The sequence below is a fragment of the Macaca fascicularis genome, chromosome 13, assembly GCF_037993035.2.
Source record: "Macaca fascicularis isolate 582-1 chromosome 13, T2T-MFA8v1.1".
NCBI classification, from domain to species: domain Eukaryota; kingdom Metazoa; phylum Chordata; class Mammalia; order Primates; family Cercopithecidae; genus Macaca; species Macaca fascicularis.
In genome coordinates, this window is record NC_088387.1 from 6959231 (window position 1) to 6980797 (window position 21567).

General features: G+C 40.9%; 1 protein-coding gene and 1 long non-coding RNA gene across 5 annotated transcripts in view; one reads left to right on the top strand and one right to left on the bottom strand.

The window, feature by feature from the left end:
- SLC9A4 (solute carrier family 9 member A4) overlaps positions 1 to 20854 on the top strand; it is a 59166-nt gene extending 38312 nt beyond the window's left edge. The window contains exons 8-12 of the mRNA XM_005575176.4: positions 1699 to 1860; positions 7452 to 7548; positions 12591 to 12722; positions 13750 to 13837; positions 19941 to 20854. Of these exons, the coding sequence (XP_005575233.3) occupies positions 1699 to 1860; positions 7452 to 7548; positions 12591 to 12722; positions 13750 to 13837; positions 19941 to 20299 (838 nt within the window). The 3' untranslated portion in view covers positions 20300 to 20854. The remainder of the gene's footprint in view (positions 1 to 1698; positions 1861 to 7451; positions 7549 to 12590; positions 12723 to 13749; positions 13838 to 19940) is intronic.
- On the bottom strand, positions 4643 to 11783 carry LOC141408307 (uncharacterized). 4 transcript variants are annotated; one of them, XR_012421979.1, is made up of 5 exons: positions 11665 to 11783; positions 9613 to 9652; positions 9316 to 9424; positions 9125 to 9229; positions 7765 to 7902 (listed from the first exon to the last, which is right to left on the bottom strand). It is a non-coding gene; the product is annotated as an uncharacterized lncRNA (long non-coding RNA). The 4 variants fall into 4 exon arrangements; XR_012421980.1 differs by lacking the exons at positions 7765 to 7902; positions 9613 to 9652; positions 11665 to 11783 and adding an exon at positions 4643 to 4779 and having other exon boundaries at positions 9316 to 9451; XR_012421982.1 differs by lacking the exons at positions 7765 to 7902; positions 9316 to 9424; positions 11665 to 11783 and adding an exon at positions 7582 to 7721 and having other exon boundaries at positions 9425 to 9664.
- Positions 20855 to 21567: the final 713 nt, after the last annotated feature.

Below are 21567 nucleotides of genomic sequence, written 5' to 3' on the forward strand. Positions count from 1 at the left end.
TCCAGAGCCATCCCCTACAGGAAGCAGTTGAAATTCCAGGGCATGCTAAGCCTGGAAAATAAAGAGTTGTCAGGTGGAAGACGCGGTAAAGTCGGTGTAGGTTGTTCCAGAGAGAACTAGTACAGCTAATGAGTAGAAATTAGAAAAATAATATTTACGTTAAAAACAAGGACAAGCTTCCCAAGGATAAGATCAGCTCTACCACGGAATGGCCAGCTTGGAAAAGGAGTTTGGAAAGGGAGTTTGGTGCCTCCTTAGGAATCCTGGCAAGGGATTCCTCCATTGTGGGGAAGGCCATGGTGGAAGATCTTTAAGATTCTCAAATATGGTAATTCTTTTTTTAAATGCCCAAATCCCTCTTCTCCACCATATCTCACCTTTCAGAATGTATTGTTTTACTGGATTTCGTTTCCAGTTCAGGAGGAAGGTTGCGGCTGGAGTGAGTAGCTGACAGCTCACTGAGGATGGGGCTCTGAGAAGCTCTCACTCTTGGGCGCAGGCAAGGAAAAGAAAGTGCGGAAGGAGATTGAGAAGAAGTGGTCAGAGAGCCTGACAGGGAAGCAGGAGCGAGTCAGGCAGTGGAGGGCACACAGGGAGGACCGGGCACGTCAGGAGACACAAGCATCCAGGATGGGAAGGATGAGGGCAGCCTCTGGAGTTGAACAGGACAAGGTCAAGGCGATCTCAGTGAAGGAAAGTCAGGGAGGGTGTTATGGTTGGGGAGGTGATTACCGTGGGCTGAGAATACACAGGAGCCATGGCTTCTCATGAGGGCAGAAAACTAGAAGACAGAAGATCGACCCAGTCAGAATAAGAGGAGGCCTGGTCTGAGCGGAGCTCAGACAGCAAAGCTCAGGAAGCCAGCCCCTGACCCTGGAGGGGCTGAGCTGACAGAGCTCATGGACCAGGAAACCAATTGCCAGATAATAAACCAGCAGCCCGGGAAGCTATGTTCCCCTCTGGAAAATAAAGCAGGCGGGCAAACTACTCTTTGAATGTAAAATGATTGAAAGTGTTGAAAATTCCAACTCCAAACAAATGGCTGACTCTGAAGGCACCATATGCAAAGCGCAGCTCGCTCGAATGGGCCGGCCAGAGGTTCCTTACAATAGTCAGCGGCCATCAGTCTCGCCTATTCACAGTCTCCATCATTCAGGCTATTGGGACATATGTAGGGTTTTTTTCTTCCCCTTAATTGGTAGGATTCAAAATGATCTGCAGCATAATGGGGCAAAACTACTGTAACTACCGGGCCATTTAAAGTTATTGGGTTCTGGTTGAATAGGCCAGTATTACTGTAAGTGCAGCTGCCGCTGTTATGCGCTATTAGAATGGAACACTTGTTCAAAAGCTTCAGCCCCCTCATTTCTTCTCTTACAATTGGAGCTGAGCTGGGCTGGGCCTCCCCCGCTCCTCACTTATGCACACTTTTTGCCCTGATTGCAGCTTGTCCCTTCCTTTTGTTTAGTTGATTTTCAATGTATTCAGGCCAGTAGGCCATTCTTTTTTTTTTTATTTTAAAAAATGCATAAATACTATGAATTTAAAAAAAAAATGTGTTCAAATGCTATGAATACCCGGCACTGTCCTGATGTTTCTTCAGAATAAAGTTAAGTAGTAAGTAGTTTAAGAGAAATGCATACTTACGTAACACATACAGACATTCAAGATTTCAAAAATGTTGGTTTTCATTTTTAGGTTTAAGAAGTTTGATCATAGATACTTACGGAAAATCCTCATCCGAAAGAACCTACCCAAATCAAGCATTGTTTCTTTGTACAAGAAGCTGGAAATGAAACAAGCCATCGAGATGGTGGAGACTGGGATACTAAGCTCTACAGCTTTCTCCATACCCCATCAGTAAGTCATATCTGTTCTTTGTTCTAAACTTTCACTGTCAGAATTCCAAGGGGCACTGACTCATTGCCTCATTTAAAGGTACACGAGGAGTAAAGAGGCAGAAATATAAAGAAGAAATTATGTTTAAAATACGTAATCTAAGTCTTGGCATTTTTATGGCTTGGCCGAAGCTCAACATATTTTACCTAGTTTCTGAAAATTACTTTCTAGCATATGTTGCTTACTTAGAGTTGTATGACATCTTTCTTTGGGAGGGAAGGGCAAGTGAATGTGTAGAACTGCAGCATATTCTACAGGACTGTCTCAGTTTGCTCCTGACATGACCCCTGTGCATGTGATTCTGTCCTTCCTACCATTGTGTTTCTTCCCATAAGCCATTTCTCTTCCTCTTTTACGTGAGAGATGAGTTAACTTTCTGAGATGATAACTTGGATTTGGGAATGACTGATGATAGCAGGAGGTGTGGTCATTGGTGGTCTATGTAAAGAGAAAGTTGTGTTTGTAATTGCATCTAAGGCGAAGGTCTACATGAGACTGTGAAATTTGCCTTGAGTCTCTGTGAGACCAGCTTGGAGTAGAAGCAGCGAGTGGCCTGGCTTCCTGAGGAACAGGGAGTTGTTGTGGAAGCAGGACATAGGGAGGGGTGATACTGGAATATAAACCCATCATTACAAGATGATTTTCCATGCAACGTGGTACGGTAGCCACTTGTCCCAAGAGCTGGCTAAATACTTCTTAAAACTGCTTTAACTCTGAGATTTAATGAGAGCCCCTTCAATGTCAAAAGAATGCATTAATTTCCCAAAGATGCCCAGTTTTTCCTCGAAGAAAATGATTTATAAATTGGGAAAATTAATCACGACATATATTTAGGATAAGGAACAGGGTCCCCATTCCATCCTGTTGTCTTCAGCAGGTAAAAACACTTGATCATATGCTTCAATTATGTCTTCACATTTAAAAAGGCAGTTGGAAGAAGAGCTAAGAATAGGTAGCAATAAAATTGTCACTATTGCCTAAGTCTTATTTCTGAGATAACACCTTCATCCCTTGCCTGCTAATAAATCAGAAACACCCTTGCATTTCTTACATGGCCTGAGAAGAATCCTAACTAGCGTCCCTGAGGATATCTCAATATAATACAAAGCTTTCTGCCTTATTTCTTAGTGACTTTTCTTTCAGGGTTGGCGGGGGGGGGGGGGGGGTGTTGATTTGTTTTGATGCTGCTCATCATGTGGCTTTAAGGAAACTTCTGATATTAAAATGGAAAAGTGCTGACAAATATATATTGGCAATGCTCTGCTGCATCATAGTGGAACCTCAGGCAAAGGAAACATCAGGCATATTGATCCTCTGTTATTTAAAATGTTGATATTATATTCATCAAGAATTGTTTGCATTGACCTTTATTTCTAAAAATATTGCATTTGAATCTGACTTACCTTAGTTACTGAGTTTTTTGGCACCTCCTTGCATTTGACACCTTTGATCCAATCCTGTCTGTTAGACACCTCCTATGTGCCAAGCACCGTGAAGCGGACACAGGCCTTGCCCTCATGGACACCATACTCTGGTAGGGTCATGACGTTAACAAAAAAGGCCACACAAACATAATCATAAAGAACAGAGAGCTATGCAAGTCTATGAGAGGTGCACCTCGCCTGGACTCCTCGCCTTTGGCCTGCTCACTGAGGGATCAATGCTGATTAATGCAGTTTAGACCATTAGAAACTTCCTTAATTGCTTTGCTCACTTAAGTGAGCACTTGGTCTAGGAAGGTAGGGGTGCTTATCTCAAATGAGAATCAGTCTGCCAGGTGGCAAAGCATATTTTGAATTTTTGTATTACATTGCATCAGCCATAAGCATTTGCCTTAATTTCTGATCTCAAGGCAATCTTTAAACCAGTTTTATTTGGAGCAGGGCCTGCCAGTTGAGTTAATTATTTCTTTAGAAATGCATTTAAGATTAGTGAGAGAGCCTTATAGGTACGAGATAATTTTTTTTCCTCCTACACTCCAAGTAGGTAGTTAACTGGGGTGGGAGAGATTTTTTAAAGTTGATATTTAATATGTATTTAGTATTTAAATTGCATTTATTTGATCTCATCAGAAATCTGTAGGACGTCAAGCAAAAAGGAATTCCTCTCCTGAGATCAAAGCAGCTAATTTCTTACAAAACAAACCTTCATACAATAATAGGAAAAAGAAGTGTGTACTCAGCTCGCTTTTTATTATTCTGTATGAGATGATAACAACAAAATGCACAGGTATTTTTTTCTTTAGAAGTTCAAGCAATTGTTCTACAAAAGGTTTAGATTTTCAAATTCTATGACCTTCAGGAGAACACTGCCCCCACGGTTGTCTATTTGCACAGTCTGGATGATGTTGATTTTTTGGAATCCCATTGCTTTTACATGCATTACCTTATTTGAAACTCAAAACAATCCTATGAATAGGTAGAATATGCACTTTGATTACTATTTCAAATATGAAGCGGCTCATCTCACCAATGAGTGGTAAGCTGTTAGAAATTATCAGAGATAGAGAGTCAAGCTGATTAAAAGTGTTGAAGCTTTAAACACTTTTTGATTAAAGTGATATTAAAATATTGATATATATATATAGGCGTAACAAATGACAACCATACAACTTCAAAATGTATTTTAAAACTCCCAAATAATTTTAATGTGTCCTTTATTTTTTAAAGAGACCTAAAGTAACTTCATTGTAGTCTAAGAATTTTCTAATGGATCGCACATTGACAGGTACAAATTCACATTTCCACATTCTCACCTAGAAGACTAGGATGCAGATTCTGATGCCATTTTTCACTTCCACACTGGAACACTGTATTCTGAGGAGCAGCATCATCTCAGCCACTCGTCACTCATTCCAAATGTTGTTCATCTTGGTGACCTCTGTAAAAACATGCAAAGCAGCTGCACACACAGCGCTGCTGGTGGGCGCCACTGTGTGCATCGCAGGCAAGTCTTCCTCTGAGCCCACTTTTTCTAAACACTTCACATCTTAGCTGCTTAAAAAAAAAGATGTGTTCTTCTAAATAAATTAGCAAATCATATTTGATCTTTTGGAACTTCATACTATGATATGTGTATTCTACTAGATATTATAGTAGAATTGAAGCCTCTTTTTACATTATTATAGCAACTGATCAAAAGAGAAAAAGAATGAGGGACCATTGAAGAGAGGTTGATTAATGAGAACAAATATACACTTAGATAGAAGAAATAAGCTCTGGTGGTTGACAGGACTGCAGGGTAACTATAGTTAACACTAACTGATTGTACATTTCAAAATAGCTAGAAGAGAATGATTTGAATGGTTCTAATATAAAGAAAATATAAAAATGCAAGGTAATGGATATCTCAATTACCCTAATTTGATTATATGAATGTATCAAATTATCACATATACCGTAAAACTATGTACGACTATTATGTATCAATATAAAAGATAAGTAAGAAGCGTTATGAGAAATATGAACATTGTATTCAATATACTTAGGTTCAGATTTTTCCAGTTTGATTGAAATTATTGCAGAACTTTTATTTAAGGTGATGAAGATCTCCTTTACGGATAATGAATCAATGGTCCAGTGACAAGAGTCTTTTGGTTTATAAGTTGACTTGATATGGAAATGATCACTCATTCAGTTTTTCTAAAGCTGTATCTCCTGTGCTTGTGCTGGGAGTATTTCAGGGACGATTTTGCTAATGAAGCGGCATGAAGAAACCTCCAGGTATCACCTTGCCCAAGTGAGTCAATTCTATAGCTGTAGAATGATAGTTGCTATAATTCTATAGTTGCAGCTTCTCAATGTGACTCCATGATGGGAGATGCCTTTGGGATACCTGGAGTGCTCATTCCAACCAGAGCTTGAATGGACTTTACCTAAGTTCGTCCTTCCCAAAGTGGTCAATTATAAACTGGGAAGAGTGCCAAGTTACATCTACTGCTATATCAAGTGTAATTTTACCATTTCCTTTATCAGTGGTTTCTCCTATTAGGTTGTTTCATAATGAACACATAAATGGAACTATTTGACTCGCTGTTGTTTCTGCTTAGCAGTACATCACATTCACCACATTAAAGGAATGTGTTCAGATTGTGGAAGTGTGTGGGCATATCTAAATCAGAATAAATGTTATTTGAAGGACATTTAAACAGTTAGGTTGAAATGCCCTGATAATAATGTTAAGATCACCAAGGGTGGTAACTGTGTATCAATAGAGGTGACATTTGCAGCTTTATGATATGGAAACTGATTTCAATCAGTTTGTAGAGAGGACATTAGTCAGTCTACAGATAGCATTGCTAAACAAAATCCAGGCTTTCTGTGATATTCAGTACCCAAGTCCTTTAAAATCTTTTATCAAATGTACATTACTTTTAAAATGTCTTCACTATTGATGGCTGTATTGCTAGTAATGTTTTGAAAAATACTTAAAAGGTGGCCTGTATTAAAACTAATCATTACTCATGTCTGTGGCCAATTATCTTAAGAGTGTATGCAAGCAGATATCAAAGCTTCCAGTACCCTTATGCATTCAAAATTCAAAAGAGCTGAGGCTAGAAACAAACAAACAAACCCATTAGGGTTTATATCAAGATGTTAAGGAAGGTGATAGTATTAAAAAGGGAGTTGATTATTTTTAGTTCTCTCTTTTTGGTTCTTATGTTCCACATGGAATATATATTATTCATGTAATATAAAGTTTTTAAAAATTACTGCCACTAGATTGTAATCAAATACACTTGTCACATGAGAATTCTTCCCCCAGGATTGTCAGGACTTTATAATCCCCAGAGGACAATTGTGCATTGACTGCTAACCTGGGCACAGGCATAACCCGGTTTTTTATCCCTTCCAGAGGTGGGAAGGGGTCACGGTGTACAATATCTCAGAGCTGGGCTGGCTCTCATGGTATAAATAGTCTAATTGCCCTTGTAAAATGTGATTCTGGTTTCTTCAATTATTTCTTAATCAAAGATAAAATCCTACAGGTACAATTCCAATACAAATGTACTCATGAAACTAACATTTTGTTAGATAAATGCTAATCAAAATGTGGTGGTGTGTAAAAGGTATTAAATCTGTGAATTGTTTGCCACCCGTCCTCAGTGAGATAGGTAAGTACAAAACTAGCAAAGAGTTTGTCTTGGACTGAATCATTTTTTTCTGTTGCATTTAATGGTAAAATATTTGGATTGTATGGTACGGTATCATTTTCTAACAATTGACTTTTATTGTATCGTACAAACATTCCAGTTCATAACAGATTTGTGGGGGAAAAAAAAAACTTGTTACCGCTTTAGACCTTTTTCAAAAAATGGGTTGGAATAATTACCACATATAAGCTATAGGCAAAGGACCAGTATTTTCAAAACCTGAAGTCAAGACACGTGTTCTGACATTTCAAATCAACTTACTAGAACAATAGGAAAATTATATGTAGGATTCTGGAGCTTAGGATTCCCCTCAGTACAGAGCAAGGCCCACTGATATTTTTGTGGCACCTCTTGCCAAATGAAAGAATAATGTTTGTCTCTTCTCCAATAACGATTCCAGGGCCCAGAGGATACAAGGAATCAAAAGACTTTCCCCTGAAGATGTGGAGTCCATAAGGGACATTCTGACATCCAACATGTACCAAGTTCGGCAAAGGGTGTGTATGAGCCACCTGTGTTGTCCCCCTTGTCTGTCCTTGAAAACAGTCCTTCAGGAGTCCCCTGATGTTCATGTCATCCTCTGTAAGGTGAACTCTTGCTGAATATTTTCTCTCTGCTTAGTTTGGAGAATAGAAAGTTAATTGTCATGTTTCTGCTGCAAAATTGGCACCTGTGGCATGAAAAGAAGTGCAAATCTAGTTACCGTCTCTAGGGGGCAGGCTGCCCTAGCCCTGCAGCCTGGTGCTTTCCAGAACTAGCAGGTCTCTCTGCAAAGAAGCTCATCCACCACACCACAGAACAAAGATGGCACCAGGACACTGATCACAGTGCACTTGTCCCAGTTGTATTGACTACAATAAGAAAGTTGAGATAGTTTAGGTTCCCATATTGAAACTATAATTTATAATGAATAAATGCCTGAATAAAAGGAGATATCTTATTTTTCTATTTTGGAACTAGGTATGAAATCTCTACTAGTCCTTGGGAACTGGTCCAAAGTGCATACTAAGAAGATTTCTGAGGGCAGTGAATGAATCTTTCTGAAACTTTGACTTAGTTAAATAACATTCCATCTAATTAGTCATCTAACGAAGTCATATAATGAGAAGTTTTTATAGTTTGAGGATTTGATCGTCCATCCTAATCCTAATACTTGGGTGTGATTAGAAATGAATTCATTTTGAGGACCTTTAGTTTTGTGACTGTGTCCTTGATCATAGTCTTAATGAAACTAAAACAAAATCACCTAGACAAAGCTCCTCATCTTCAAAGGGAAGATGCTGAGGTCAGTGGAGTTGGTTATCTGACTTTTTCAAGGTTACAAAACAAATCCAGGTTAAGAACGCAGGACTTCTACCCACCCACCCAGTGCTCTTTTCATGACTCTGGACTTACATAATCCAATGAAAGTGAATGTTTTCTGGTCTCCTGTTTCAACTCAAAGGTCAGTGATTAAGAGGAATGTGTCAGTGAAAGGCTCTGCACCAGCTGGAGGAATACAGGTCAGCACTAATGGTAGTGTGCTTAGAGTAAATTCCAAGTCTTTCAAATCATTCCAAGTGAAACTGTTTCAGTAAGACTATCACATCCTGCCTTAGATAAATAATAGATAACAACTTCCTGGTTTGAAGAATGTGGCTAGCTTAGTGAGAGCCGGAGTCCAGAGGGTACCTGTTACTCAGCCTTTTCCCTACATGGATGAAGATCAAGTTTAGGGAAAGGTCTGGAAATGGAGATGAGGATCCTAGGACTCTAATCCAGTCTAAAATAAGGTCAACTGCTCATCCTTTCTTTTCTTCCTTGGATGCAGTTTCCAAGATAGTCTCCTTTCGTCTCTTTTAATAAGTATCCTATGCATTCTGCTTTCCAGAGTTCTACTTTCTAAGATATACAGCACCTCCCTTCCTCATTGCCCTCAAATTAAAGCACAAAGACCTCTTTCCATTTAAGAAGTTTATTGCTGACGACCCTGGGAGCCAAATAGGGAGAACGCAATTGATAAACAGAGGGCAGTTACAAGCCTATGAGGTGGCTCTTTGACTCTACTTTGCTTACTCCATAAGTCAAACTCACCAGTCCTACCTCTTCCCGTCTTCCTCTCCTTACTCAGCTTTACAAAGGTCATGAGAATTCTCTCTTCCACCGTGGTCCTCTTGATCTCTTGAAGGAAAAGTCTACCTGAAAATGCAACTTAGGACAATTATACATTTACTCTGTTTCTAGCAGACAATCTACATTTTTGAGGAATGTCACAAAGGGTGTACCTTAGCCATCCTGCCCTCTGTAGCCTGGATGATAGATGCAGGCCTGGTAGCCAGGGCATTTCTCACTGATCACATCTTGAAAGAGGCCATCTTGGGCATTGGGATTTACCTCAGAACAGGACCAGGATGAATGCAGAGTTTGACTCTGGGCGACCCTAATGCAGAGTTGATCCAAAACTGAGCTGGCCCTGCTGGGTCTGTTGCTCCTAGGAGGACTCCAGCCAATTCTGTTTGAAGTCCTTCGACTCAGTAAACCCAGGACAGAATCTTCATGGGTGGAAAACTTAAAGGACTCACCTCTGGAGGTTCCTGGTAGGACAACCACAGAGGAAGCTCTCTGAAACACAGTGGGGAGGGAGGTTGAGAAATACTATGACTAAACTTACAAGAGAAGAAACTGGCTTCAGCCCAGACCCCCAGGATAGGTCACAGATTGATGGGTGGTTCCTGAGTAGCCTGGATAATCAGATTACTCTCAGAATTTCTACATGCTTTCAAAGGAAGAGAGCAATTTCAGTTTCCTTCAGCAAACAGTTAATGCACATCTAGAATGTGCCGGGCATCAGGAACACTGCACTGAATAAGACAAAGTTCTTTCTCCTTTAGGACTCAAGGTCCAGTGGGAAGTACAAGCTCCACTGTAACACAGAAATGGAGGGAGAGGAGGGAAGAAACTTGCATGCACCTTATATGCATAGAGGCTTCTATGCTCCCTGTAGACAGGCAAAATAGAGAAGCACGTGGGTCATGGCAGGTTATGGGAGGTGAAATAGGAAGCCAACCGCCCAAGTGTTCCTTAAAAAGTACAACCTCCTCCCAAGTCTAGGTGTAGGAAATCCTACTAGCAATACATTGTATGTATACACACACACACACACACACACACACACTGCATTCAGTTTTGCATGATTTTAAAATTGATAAACAATTGTAAAAGTTTGTCTCTATATTCCTAATTCTTGTTTTATTTTTCACGACTGTGTCATGTTACCATTTTTAATATTTAATATTTCAATGTATAAAATGCACATAGGTTGAGGTGTATCATTACTAATGATAGATAAGAATTCATATTTCAAACTATTTTCAAATTTCAACTTTTTGGGGAAAATTCTTGTCAGATCTGTTAATGTGTCAGAAGTGGATGACAAAGAGCTCCCATTGGGAGGAGAAAGTTGGATTTACCCTTCCCTCATTGTTCCCTTGGCCTTTAGTTTATGCCTTCTTTTCTTTTCCCTTGGAGACAGGTGTCACTCTCACTCTGTCACCCAGGCTAGAGTGCGGTGGCATGATCACGGCTCACTGTGGCTTTGACCTCCTACACTCAAGCGTTTCTCCCACCTCAGCTTCGTGAGTAGCTAGGACCGCAGGTTCACACCACCACATCCAGCTATTTTTTTTTTCTGTATTTTTTGTAGAGATAGGGTTTAGTCACATTGCCCAGGTCGGTCTCAAACTACTGGGCTCAGTGATCCACATGTCTTGGCCTCCTGAAGTGCTAGGATTAGAGGTGTGAGCCACCTTGGCAGTCCAGTTTACACCTTCTTTACAACACTTTTTTAATACAATTGTCTATTTTGTGAGGGTTACTTTAGTTAATAGCTAATGGAAACCACACATCTACTTAACTGGATGCACACACACTGAAACACAATGAACTGCAAGCTGGTGAAACCTATGAGGATGCCATTGTGAATCCCTTGTTGACTTGACTGTCTCATGTATGGACTGAGTGAGGGCCCGTTATACATTCATATATTAAGTACTAATAGAGCTTAATATGCTTTGTATTTGTTTGGATAAAGATCAATAGAAATAGAAGTATCAGTATTTTCTTTCTCACCCTGTGGGTCATCTTGTGGCACTTTTTGGAGTGTGTGCACCCACCTAAAAAACACATGGCCTGAAAAATGCAGCCTGTACTCCTTGGCAGGCTACCTGTGGCCTGACCCCAGCCCCTCCATGCCCCTCCAGTCTCACCTCTCACACACTTTGAATGAAGCACCCCATTTTTTTGTGTGTAACAGACTCATTCCTGGCTCTTTTCCAGCACATCCTCTGACTGTCCTCTCACCTCCAAGGTGGTTACCAGCTGACGTCTTAGCTCATGTGTTTTCTCTTCCTGGAATTTATTCCCAGGATAACACTCACTCATCTTTCAAGACTTATCTCAGTACACTGAACTTTTCCCATCCAAGACTGGATGAAGTGCCTTTTGCCTGTACTCTACGACCCCTGATGATCCCAGAATCTTATCACTTACCTGCATGCATAGCATCTTATCCCTATTGATTTGACTTTTCCAGGAAACTGTAAGCCTTTTGAAGACTGTAGTTCTAATGTACTCACTTATTTAATCCTGTGCCTTCCACAGCACCTGAGGGCACATACAGCATTTTCTCTATTGAAGTGGAACTGACTATCCCCATCACAGCATCCGTCACTTGGGAGGGAGAGCCCCTGCGGTCCCGATCCTGTCATCTACCAGGACTTTGTGGTTTATCAGTGCACACAGTGTGTCACCTACTGGCAAACTGAGCATTTGCTGGTGGGCCTTTAGTGAGCACCAAAAAGGAGAAGAAATTTCAGTTAAGCATTTTGCAAACATTTGTCTGAGGACTGACTAATGTTGGCCTAGGGTCCATGACAAGTTTCCATTGGTCTGGGGTAAAGGACAAGGAAGATGTTCTCATAAAGCTAAATTGATTCAATTTGAAGGACTATTTTTTTTTTAATCTCAAATTATGTTCTTCTTGTGACTTTGGTTAAGAGACTTTCTTTCTGAATTGATGATGATAATGGTTGATAGAAATTGTGTGTGTGTGTGTGTGCGCACGCATGCATGTGTAGGTATCCTTAATTGGTAAAATTAAAAGACAACAGCCTTATGGAAAGTCCCAAAGTAGTTTAGTTTTGATATTTTCCTTTCTTATTAAATTCACTGGCCTGGCATCCAAAACATGACCTGGAAAGGAAAGTGTATGTATGGGGCAGGCCGAGTCTGTGGGTAACTAAGGGAAGGACTGCTGTAAGGGTTAGAGCAGAAGGCAGAGGCTCCAGCCACAGCTCTGCCCTAAGAGCAGCATGACCTGGGGTCACACACTTTTCTTCCTAGGACTGAAACTTGCTCATTCGTAATCAAGGCAAATGCTTAGCTGACCTCCAAGGTGCTCACCTGTTCTCTTGGTCTTAGGTTCCTGATGTTTCCGTGGCTTCCTTGGCTGAAAGTTGTACGAAGGAGTCCTTACGTATTTGACATTCCATTTTCTCTGCAGACCCTGTCCTACAACAAATATAACCTCAAACCCCAAACGAGTGAGAAGCAGGCTAAAGAGATTCTGATCCGCCGCCAGAACACCTTAAGGGAGAGCATGAGGAAAGGCCACAGCCTGCCCTGGGGAAAGCCGGTACACTGGGGCTGGGGACTGGGACATTCCTTCAGTCTGCAAGTGTTTGTCACCTGCTGAGCCTGTTCCTGTACAGGATCTCACATGCGTGACCATCAATATTTACACAAACAAAACCCCACCTTGTTACCTGAGAGATCCTAAGGCAAGAGTGCAAGACACCAGAGCAACCTTTTTCTCTGGGTTCAGGGTCTTAGGGACTGAAGGTATCTGCCCATAGGGTGCTGCCCTCCAGGGTGGGTCAGGGACTGCAATGCACTTGATGTGCTGTGAGTCCAGACCCAGACCTTATGGTGACCAGGTACTGACCATGCCCTTCAGTCCTCATGGTCAGTACCTGGTCTGACTCCTGGGCTCACCTTCACATCAGCCACTGTGTTCCTGCACTCTTCCCATTGAGGCCATAACAAACCAGTCTTACCTGCAGTTTGGATGGAGGCTGGGTGAGAAGCAGGCCCTAATCTCAAACCTATCCTCAGTGGGGATATGGGAGTAACTTTGAAAGGTTGCTAATGGTCTCTTTTGTCATGAGAGGGAAAGGAAATACATATTGGAGACTGGTGTGGTCTGCTTTCTCAAAACAAAAAAAACTAAAAGCCAGTAATCCAAACAAGATGCCACAGAACAGGTCTGTGTTCCTCCCTTTATTTTATTTTATTACTTATGAGAGGGAGTCTCGTTCTGTCACCCAGACTGGAGTGCAGTGGGTGGTGCGATCTCAGCTCACTACAACCTCTGCCTCCCGGGTTCATGCGATTCTCCTGCCTCAGCCTCCCGAGTAGCTGGGATTACAGGTGCCCGTGACCATGCCCTGCTAATTTTTGTATTTTTAGTAGAGACAAGATTTCACCATGTTGGCCAGGCTGGTCTTGAATTATTGACCTCGGGTGATCCGCTCACCTTTGCCTCCCAAAGTGCTGGGATTAGAGGCGTAAGCCAAAGTGTCTGGCCCTTCCCTTTATTTGCCATGTGAAGCTCTGAATCGCGGCAGCTTATTCTGCTTTTTCTTTCTACTTGCTACCCACAGGCTGGCACCAAGAATGTCCGCTACCTCTCCTTCCCCTACGGGAATCCTCAGTCTGCGGGAAGAGACACAAAGGCTGCTGAGTTCTCAGGTAAGCTGCATGCCTGGCTTCTCTGCTGCTTTTCTGTAAAGGGTCAGATGGTAAATATCTGTGGGTGTGGAACAAGAGGCAACATGAAGAACATTATGTAGGTTACTTACATGATAAGAAAAAGAAGAAAACAACTTCTTTTGTAGATGAAACTCATAACTTTGTTTATGAACACTGAAATTTGAATTTCATACAATTTTCACTTTTCATGAAATATTATCTTCTTTTAATTTTTTCAGCCCCTTAAAAATGTACTAACCATTTGTAGCTGACAGGCCATATACAAAGAGGAAGTAGGCCAGATAGAGCCCAAGGGTCATAATTTGATCACATCTTGAAGAAATGTGAAAGGGATGCTTTGCTGAAGTTCTAGTATTTACCCACCATTTAAGTATGAGCAGAATTCTCCAAACCTGGCTTAATTTCACTAAAATGATTTCACCAGACTTACTGATTAAATGTTTTCCATTTAATATTTAATTAAGTGGAATTCTTAGAATTATTGAAACTTTATTATTCTAATAAAAGCAAAGTTACTATTTTTTTTTTTTTTTTTTTTTTTTTTTTTTTTTTTTTTTTTTTTTTGAGACGGAGTCTCACGCTGTTGCCCAGGCTGGAGTGCAGTGGCGCGATCTCGGCTCACTGCAAGCTCCGCCTCCCGGGTTCCCGCCATTCTCCTGCCTCAGCCTCCTGAGTAGCTGGGACTACAGGCGCCCGCCACCGCGCCCGGCTAATTTTTTGTATTTTTAGTAGAGACGGGGTTTCACTGTGGTCTCGATCTCCTGACCTTGTGATCCGCCCGCCTCGGCCTCCCAAAGTGCTGGGATTACAGGCTTGAGCCACCGCGCCCGGCCTAAAGTTACTATTTTTATGTGTGTATAAAACGATTTGCTATTAGCAAAAGGTGACATAAAATGTGTAACATGCCATGTTATCTATTTTTATTTTCCTAATTTTTAAGTGTTAAAATCACGTTGGAAATTCAAGTAAACTAAACATAGGATTTTAGTATTTAATCTTTAAGGAGTATATGTAATTACCTCAAAATGAAACTTTTTTTCTGATTTAAAAACATACTTCATACAAAATTAAAATCATTCAGTAGAGAAAAGCATGACAAAGAAAGTTAGAAGCACTTGCAACCTCAATGCCAACGTATAATCACCATAGAATGTTTTGGTGAACATCCTTCTAGAATTCTTCCTATACCTGCCTGACCCCACACTACTCATACTGACACCTCCCTCCACAAAAAAATCACAGAAACATTGCATCATATTATACACAAAAATCAAAGTATAGTCATTGTGTTGCAATTTTTATAAATTGCCTAGTTCACTGAACAAATGTTGTACATAGGTTTCCATGCCAGTAGATGTGGATCTAATACTCATTTTTAATGAGTTAATAAGAATTACATGCATGTGCCAAAGCTTATTAAGCTAATTCCTAATTAATACTTAAGGTATTATCAACTTTTAATAAATATAAACAATGATACATAATAAGGACTCTGGACCACTTGTGATTGGTATTTTCACAAATAAGCAATTATTCCCTTAGTATATTTTCCTGGAAGTAAAATGTTGACGTCAAATTCATATAGATTTAAATTTTTACAGATATTGTCAAAACACCATTACAAAAGATTATGTCACGAATTTGCCCTCACAACAACAGTCTGTAAGAATGATCTTTTCCTGATACCACTGGGCTGTTGTCAAAGTTTTGAGTAATCTGTGATACGATAGCATAAAATTTATATGCCAGATTTAATTCATATGAATCTCTTTGATTTTTAGTGAAGTTGAACATCTTTCACATTTTGTAAACAATGATATTTCTTGGGGTGAAGTTTTCTGTTTCTGCCTTTGCTCATTTTTTGTTTTGTTTTGTTTCTATTTGGTTGTTGATTTTCTTGAGATGAATTTGAAGAACCCTATATAACAAGGGTTCTTCATCCATTTTCTCTCCTAAATGATGCCAATGATTTATTTTTTTGAGGCCAGTCTCTCTCTGTCACCCCGGCTGGAGTGCAGTGGAACGATCTCTGCTCACTGCAACCTCTGCCTCTTGAGTTCAAGTGATTCTCCTGCCTCAGCCTCCTGAGTAGCTGGGATTACAGGCATGTGCCACCACACCCGGCCAATTTTTGTATTTTCAGTAGAGACGGGGTTTCTCCATGTTGGCCAGGCTAGTCTTGAACTCCTGACCTCAGGTGATCTCCCAGCCTGGGCCTCCCAAAGTGCTGGGATTACAGGCATGAGCTACCGAGCCTGGTCAATAGTTTAATTTTTAAAAATAATCTTCCTGGTACAAATAACCTGGAACTAGTTTTGTTATTTGAGTGAGAAAACAAGAAAGTGTCACCGTTATTTTTTTTTTAATTTAAATTTTTTTAGAAAAAAATTTTACAAAGGGACAGGGTCTCTCTATGTTGCCCAGGCTGATCTCTAACTCCTGGGCACAAGGGATCCTCCTGACTCGCCCCCTAACATGCTAGGATTACAGGTGTGAGCCCCCATGCCCGGACGACAGTTATTTCTTAAGAGACAAGCATCAATACCGCATGACTATGGTAGCAGGAGATGACCACGGAGCAGCCTCATTTGAGCACTAATGAACAAATCTTAAATAAGCATTAGAAACAAAATACAGCAGAACATTAAAAGTACAATACACCTTGCAAAGTGGGTTTATTCCAGAATTTGAGAGTCGTTTAACATTTGGAAACATACATACATGATTCACTAGACTAATAAACAGGTCACAGGATCCTAGCCTTTTAATAGATGTCCTCACTAAAGGATATCTCAGTCACACTTTCAGTCAAAGCCATAAAATGCCAGGAAAAAAACAGACAGAGTCTATATGAAGGAAAAATAAAATTCTACTTCTCCACACTGTCATTTCTGGTCTATGAAGAGGATAATATTGGTTCCCTCCATATGCAATTGTATTGTCCTGATGCAAAGCCAGTCTCATACATGCAGGGTACACATATCAACAGGTACATAAAGCCACTAGAACAGAGCCTGGAACTAAGTAGATGTGCAAGAAATATTAGTCATTATTACTATTACTACTTAGGGACTTAAGGAAGCCTTGACTTGGATAAATACAGATGTTCTTGGAAAGAAAGACAACGCTTCACAATGTCGCTTCTACATGAATTAATTCAGACTTGGAATGAACTGTTAGTCCCAATGATTTCTTTTCTTTTACATATACTCGGCTGGTTGTAAGTTTCAACTAGGTGAACAAAGAGAGTGGTTAAACTAAAAATCTGAGAGAAAAGTAATGAAATAGCACTTATGTTAGCAGTTTTCTTCAATAAGTTTTAAAGATGGGAAATCAGTGCTCTGCAATACGTTATGGGTCATATGTCTGTAGGATTTTATATACTTGTTCCTATTTGTCATGGAAACTTATGCCTGTATATGCAGACTCATTTCTGGCTTGCTTGGAATTAACTCTACTGTGAATAATTTGTAATTTCTATGGTTGTGATTTATGAAAAATAATAAACCATGATACATTTAAAAAGGATTATAATAATGATGAGGATAAGGCTGAGATAGTCCTCAATGTGTAGCCAAGCACAGTTGATCACTGGAATCCTTCTCGCCAAACCCGAAGTCTCTCTGCACCAGGAGAATGGCTGGAGGGGATCTAGGGGAGACAGTGGAGACTCTTGTTCTGCAGGCAAGCAGTCCCTGGCTAACCCGCCTGAAACTTGGAGAATGCTTCCCTTCCTAGCTCTCCCCTTGCCCCCCAGGGTCAGGACTTTTCTTGTTCTGGATGTCTTGGAGCTCCATGCTGGTTTGGAGGACTTCACATGCTCTTTCGGGGCTCTTTTGCCTTCAGGGCTCACTTGGTGTTATAAGTAGAGAGGTCTTGCCTGGAAACCCCTTAAATGACGAGGCTGCTTAGAATCCATGTGCATCGAGGCAGATGAAAAAGCTCTGGAGATGAACGGTGGCGATGATAACACGACAATGTGAATGCACTTCATGCAAGGAACTGTACACTTATTTACAGTTAGACGAAAAAAATGGTTAAAGTGGTCAATTTTGTGTTATGTATATTTTACCACAAGTTTAAAAAATATGGAGGTGGGGAGGGTTGCACCCCAAGTTTGGGTGTCTGAACAGTGTATCCTGCATCAGGTAGTTCATTCTCTGTGTGCTGGGGCTCGCCCTGTGCTGAGCAGAAGTACCTTCCTTATTTCTCCTTTCACGCCAGGGTGCCCATGTCCAGAAGTTCAGGCTGTCGGTCAGGTGGGACGTAAAAGAACAGATACTCAGATTTTGTTGACAAAGTATCCACTGCTCTGCCTGGAACTGCACTGCCTGGGTGCCCATGTGGAGGAGAGTTATGCAAAAAGGACGAAACACAGTCCTCACTCTTCCTTTTTCTGCCTTCTGCTTTCCAGCCAACTTCTTCCTTCAATTTTGGGCAGCTCTAAGCTGAGCGAAACTTTGCAAGTCACACACCCATGCCTCTTCCTAGAGCTTGGAGTCCACTGTAAAATAACCCAGAGGGTGGTTGGGAAACCGAAACCACGACTAAGATCTGTCCACTGATGGGGCGCTCAACAGGAAAGCTTGGAGTGAGAGAACAGGGTTTGGGGACAGAAGCCTCCAGGCCATTGTTTCCTTAGCTAGTGCTTCAAGCACCAAGGATCCAGAGGGACTGGTCCCAGGCCTCGTCACAGAGCACACATTAAAGGAGAGTCATAGAAAACAATGGACAGATATATTAATTAATGTTTTCTTTATTGAAAGAAGTTGGTCTCCCTTGCCTAATTTCCAAGTTACCTTCTTAGTATAATTGGGTCACATTTTAGGGAAACATTATTGAACAGAATTTTTTAGATTTTCAGGTGTCCCACATTCCAAATACATTTTTTCAAGTGTAAATCTTTGGGCGTATTCATTCTAGACGTGGAGTTTTTGTTTTTTTTTTTAGGAGGAAGAATGAGAGAAGGAAAATGGCTTTCAGATTTAAATATAAATGTCTGAAAATACCTAAGTTCCTAGGATAATTTTTAAAGGGAAAATAAATTTATGAGGCTAAGACTTTGAGGAAATGAGAGGAAATGAGATATGTGAGAAATATTCCTTTAAAGATGTGTGCACATTGAAGTGGGGACAAGGCAATGTCCTAGGCATGGGTTAGGGGTCTGGAAGAGAATCCAAGAGGGGACATTGCATACACAGCTGCTGGCTTCCCTTGCCCTCCCTCTTACAGGTGGATACACCAAGGAGACAGCAAGGAGACCTGATGGTAAGAAGTGGATTCGAAGCTGGGCAGGCTCTGCTCAAACTCTGTTCCCATATTCACCAGCTTGTGATATTGAGCATTGCTTAACCTTGTAAAACCTCAGCCACTTTACCTGTGAGATTCATAACTTTACTCACCTGGAAGGGCCGCTATGAGGATTCAATGGCATGATATATGTAAAAGGATGAGCACAGTGACAGGGATATAGTAAATTATCAGGAAAGGGAAGTTCCCATCAAGTGCCAGTCAGTCTGTCACCTGCTTACTCCTCTGAAAGGAGGGCATCCGGTCACACCCTGGTCTCTGCTGTGGCTCCCTCCTATCCCCCTTTCTCCAGGATTGACTTTTTCTGTATCAAAGGATTGGAATTCAGATGTAATGCTTTCTGGTAACCACTGATTAAAAAGCAAACCAAGATAAAAGCAACCACTTTCAGATGGCTGCACCACATAACCTTCTGTGTAGCGTTGGCTTTGGACAAGACCAAGCATCTTTGTGTCCCATGGTTTATGTCTATGGCCAACTGATCTGATTCTGTAAAATGACACGACCCTACTTGCCTGGGGAGACTGGCTTGATACACCATTTTTCATGCATTTCTATTTATTTATGACACTGCACTTATAGCTTCTGTCCTCCCATCTGCTTCGGGCAGTGTCCTCAAGAAGGAAAAATTGTGCTGATAAGAAAGTTGAGTGAAGAGCTGAAACCTCAGGCAAGGCTTTGCCTCACTCTGACTTCCTGCCATGCAGATATTAAGTCTTACCTCTGATCTTAAGTCTTGTTCTTTCCCCTTCTTGCCATGATGTTTTCCTAGATGATGACAGCAGCGATCCAGGATCCCCATCCATCATGTTCAGCGCACTCTCTCGGATAGGGTCGCTTCAGAAACAAGAGGCACAAGAAATAATCCCGATGAAGAGCCTACACAGAGGAAGGAAGGCATTCAACTCTGGTTATCAAAGAAACACAAGCCAAGAAGAGTACTTGGGTGGAGTAAGGAGTGTGGCTTTAAGGCCCAAACCTCTGTTTCATGCAGTGGATGAGGAGGGTGAGTCTGGAGGGGAGAGTGAGGGCAAGGCCTCTTTGGTCGAGGTTCAGTCGAGGTGGACACCTGACCGTGGACACGGCAGGGACCATAACAGGTCCCACAGTCCTTTGCTCCAAAAAAAATAGTGTTATTGTCCACAAGATTGTTTTGGTGTTTCTCAAGAGTCTATCTTCCTGTGACTGTGAAAGAAGGATTTCTGGAATTCAGAATAGAGCTATTGAGTTTGCCATCTTGAAGCTGTTAGACATCAATCTATAAGCAGCAGGAAGATTTTTTCCAAGGACTGGGAGCAAACTTGCAGGCTCTTCCGTGTTCTTAGTGTGGGATACCTTTAGATGAATTCCCTGTGAGTGAGAGAATTTAATCACCCCAGGAATTAGACACTAAGAATTCCTAAGAACTTTCTATCACGAGCATCGGATCCAAGCCATATATTGAAATACAAATGCAATTGGTCAGTAATTCACATTGCCAATATGCATATGCAACTTATAATCCAATTAGAACTAGAAGAGCCTTTGAAGTCACCTGACTCAGCCCCCTGTGTTTATAGAAAAGGACATGTAGTCCCTGTGAACTATGGTGAGTTCATAGTCGGATTGCCCTCCCTCCAAAATGAAACTGATTTGATCTTGATTTCACATTCAATATGCAATAATTATGTTTTATCAGAGATAAAATTTGTTATGAATTTGCTTTATTTAGTCAGTAGCAATGATAGATGTGATACACACTATAGGATTAATCTGTGAACAATGGGGTTAAGGTCTATTTCATAATTGGAATATTTATTTTAAAAATGAACATTAGAAACAAAACAGCCATAAACAGAGTTTAATAGCAATGACATCAACAACACGTATTTATTAGGGGTGCATTTGTAGGGTGTGACATTTTACCCTAGGGTATAAAGCTATTTTTCAATTTCATTTTCCATCCCCATTATCTCTGAATTTGACCTTGAATCTCACACTCCAGCTCTTCAATTTTACTCACTTGTTGTCTTCTCTTCTGGCCACCAGTAGGTTAACAAACATTTATCAAGCATTGTTATTGGGCGAAATGACTAATGCAACTAACCAAATACCCTTTTGCCATCACTGTTTTTGGCATCTCTACCATCCTCAGCTGATTTAATCTTATATGTCTTTAAAGGCCATGATCAAGGGCATCCTCCATCCCTAGACCAGCCTTTACCTTCTCCCTTGGTGCCCCACATCCCTTTGGATATGCTATATGCCTTATCTGTGAATTATGTCTATGCATACACACGTGGGTCTGTTCCGGTGGTCAGTGGGCTGAAGGACAGGGAGGACAGTCTGTTCATTTTAAATTTTATCCATTTATCTGTTGTGTTTTTTATCTCACCCCTTTACCTATTTTGTATTTTTTG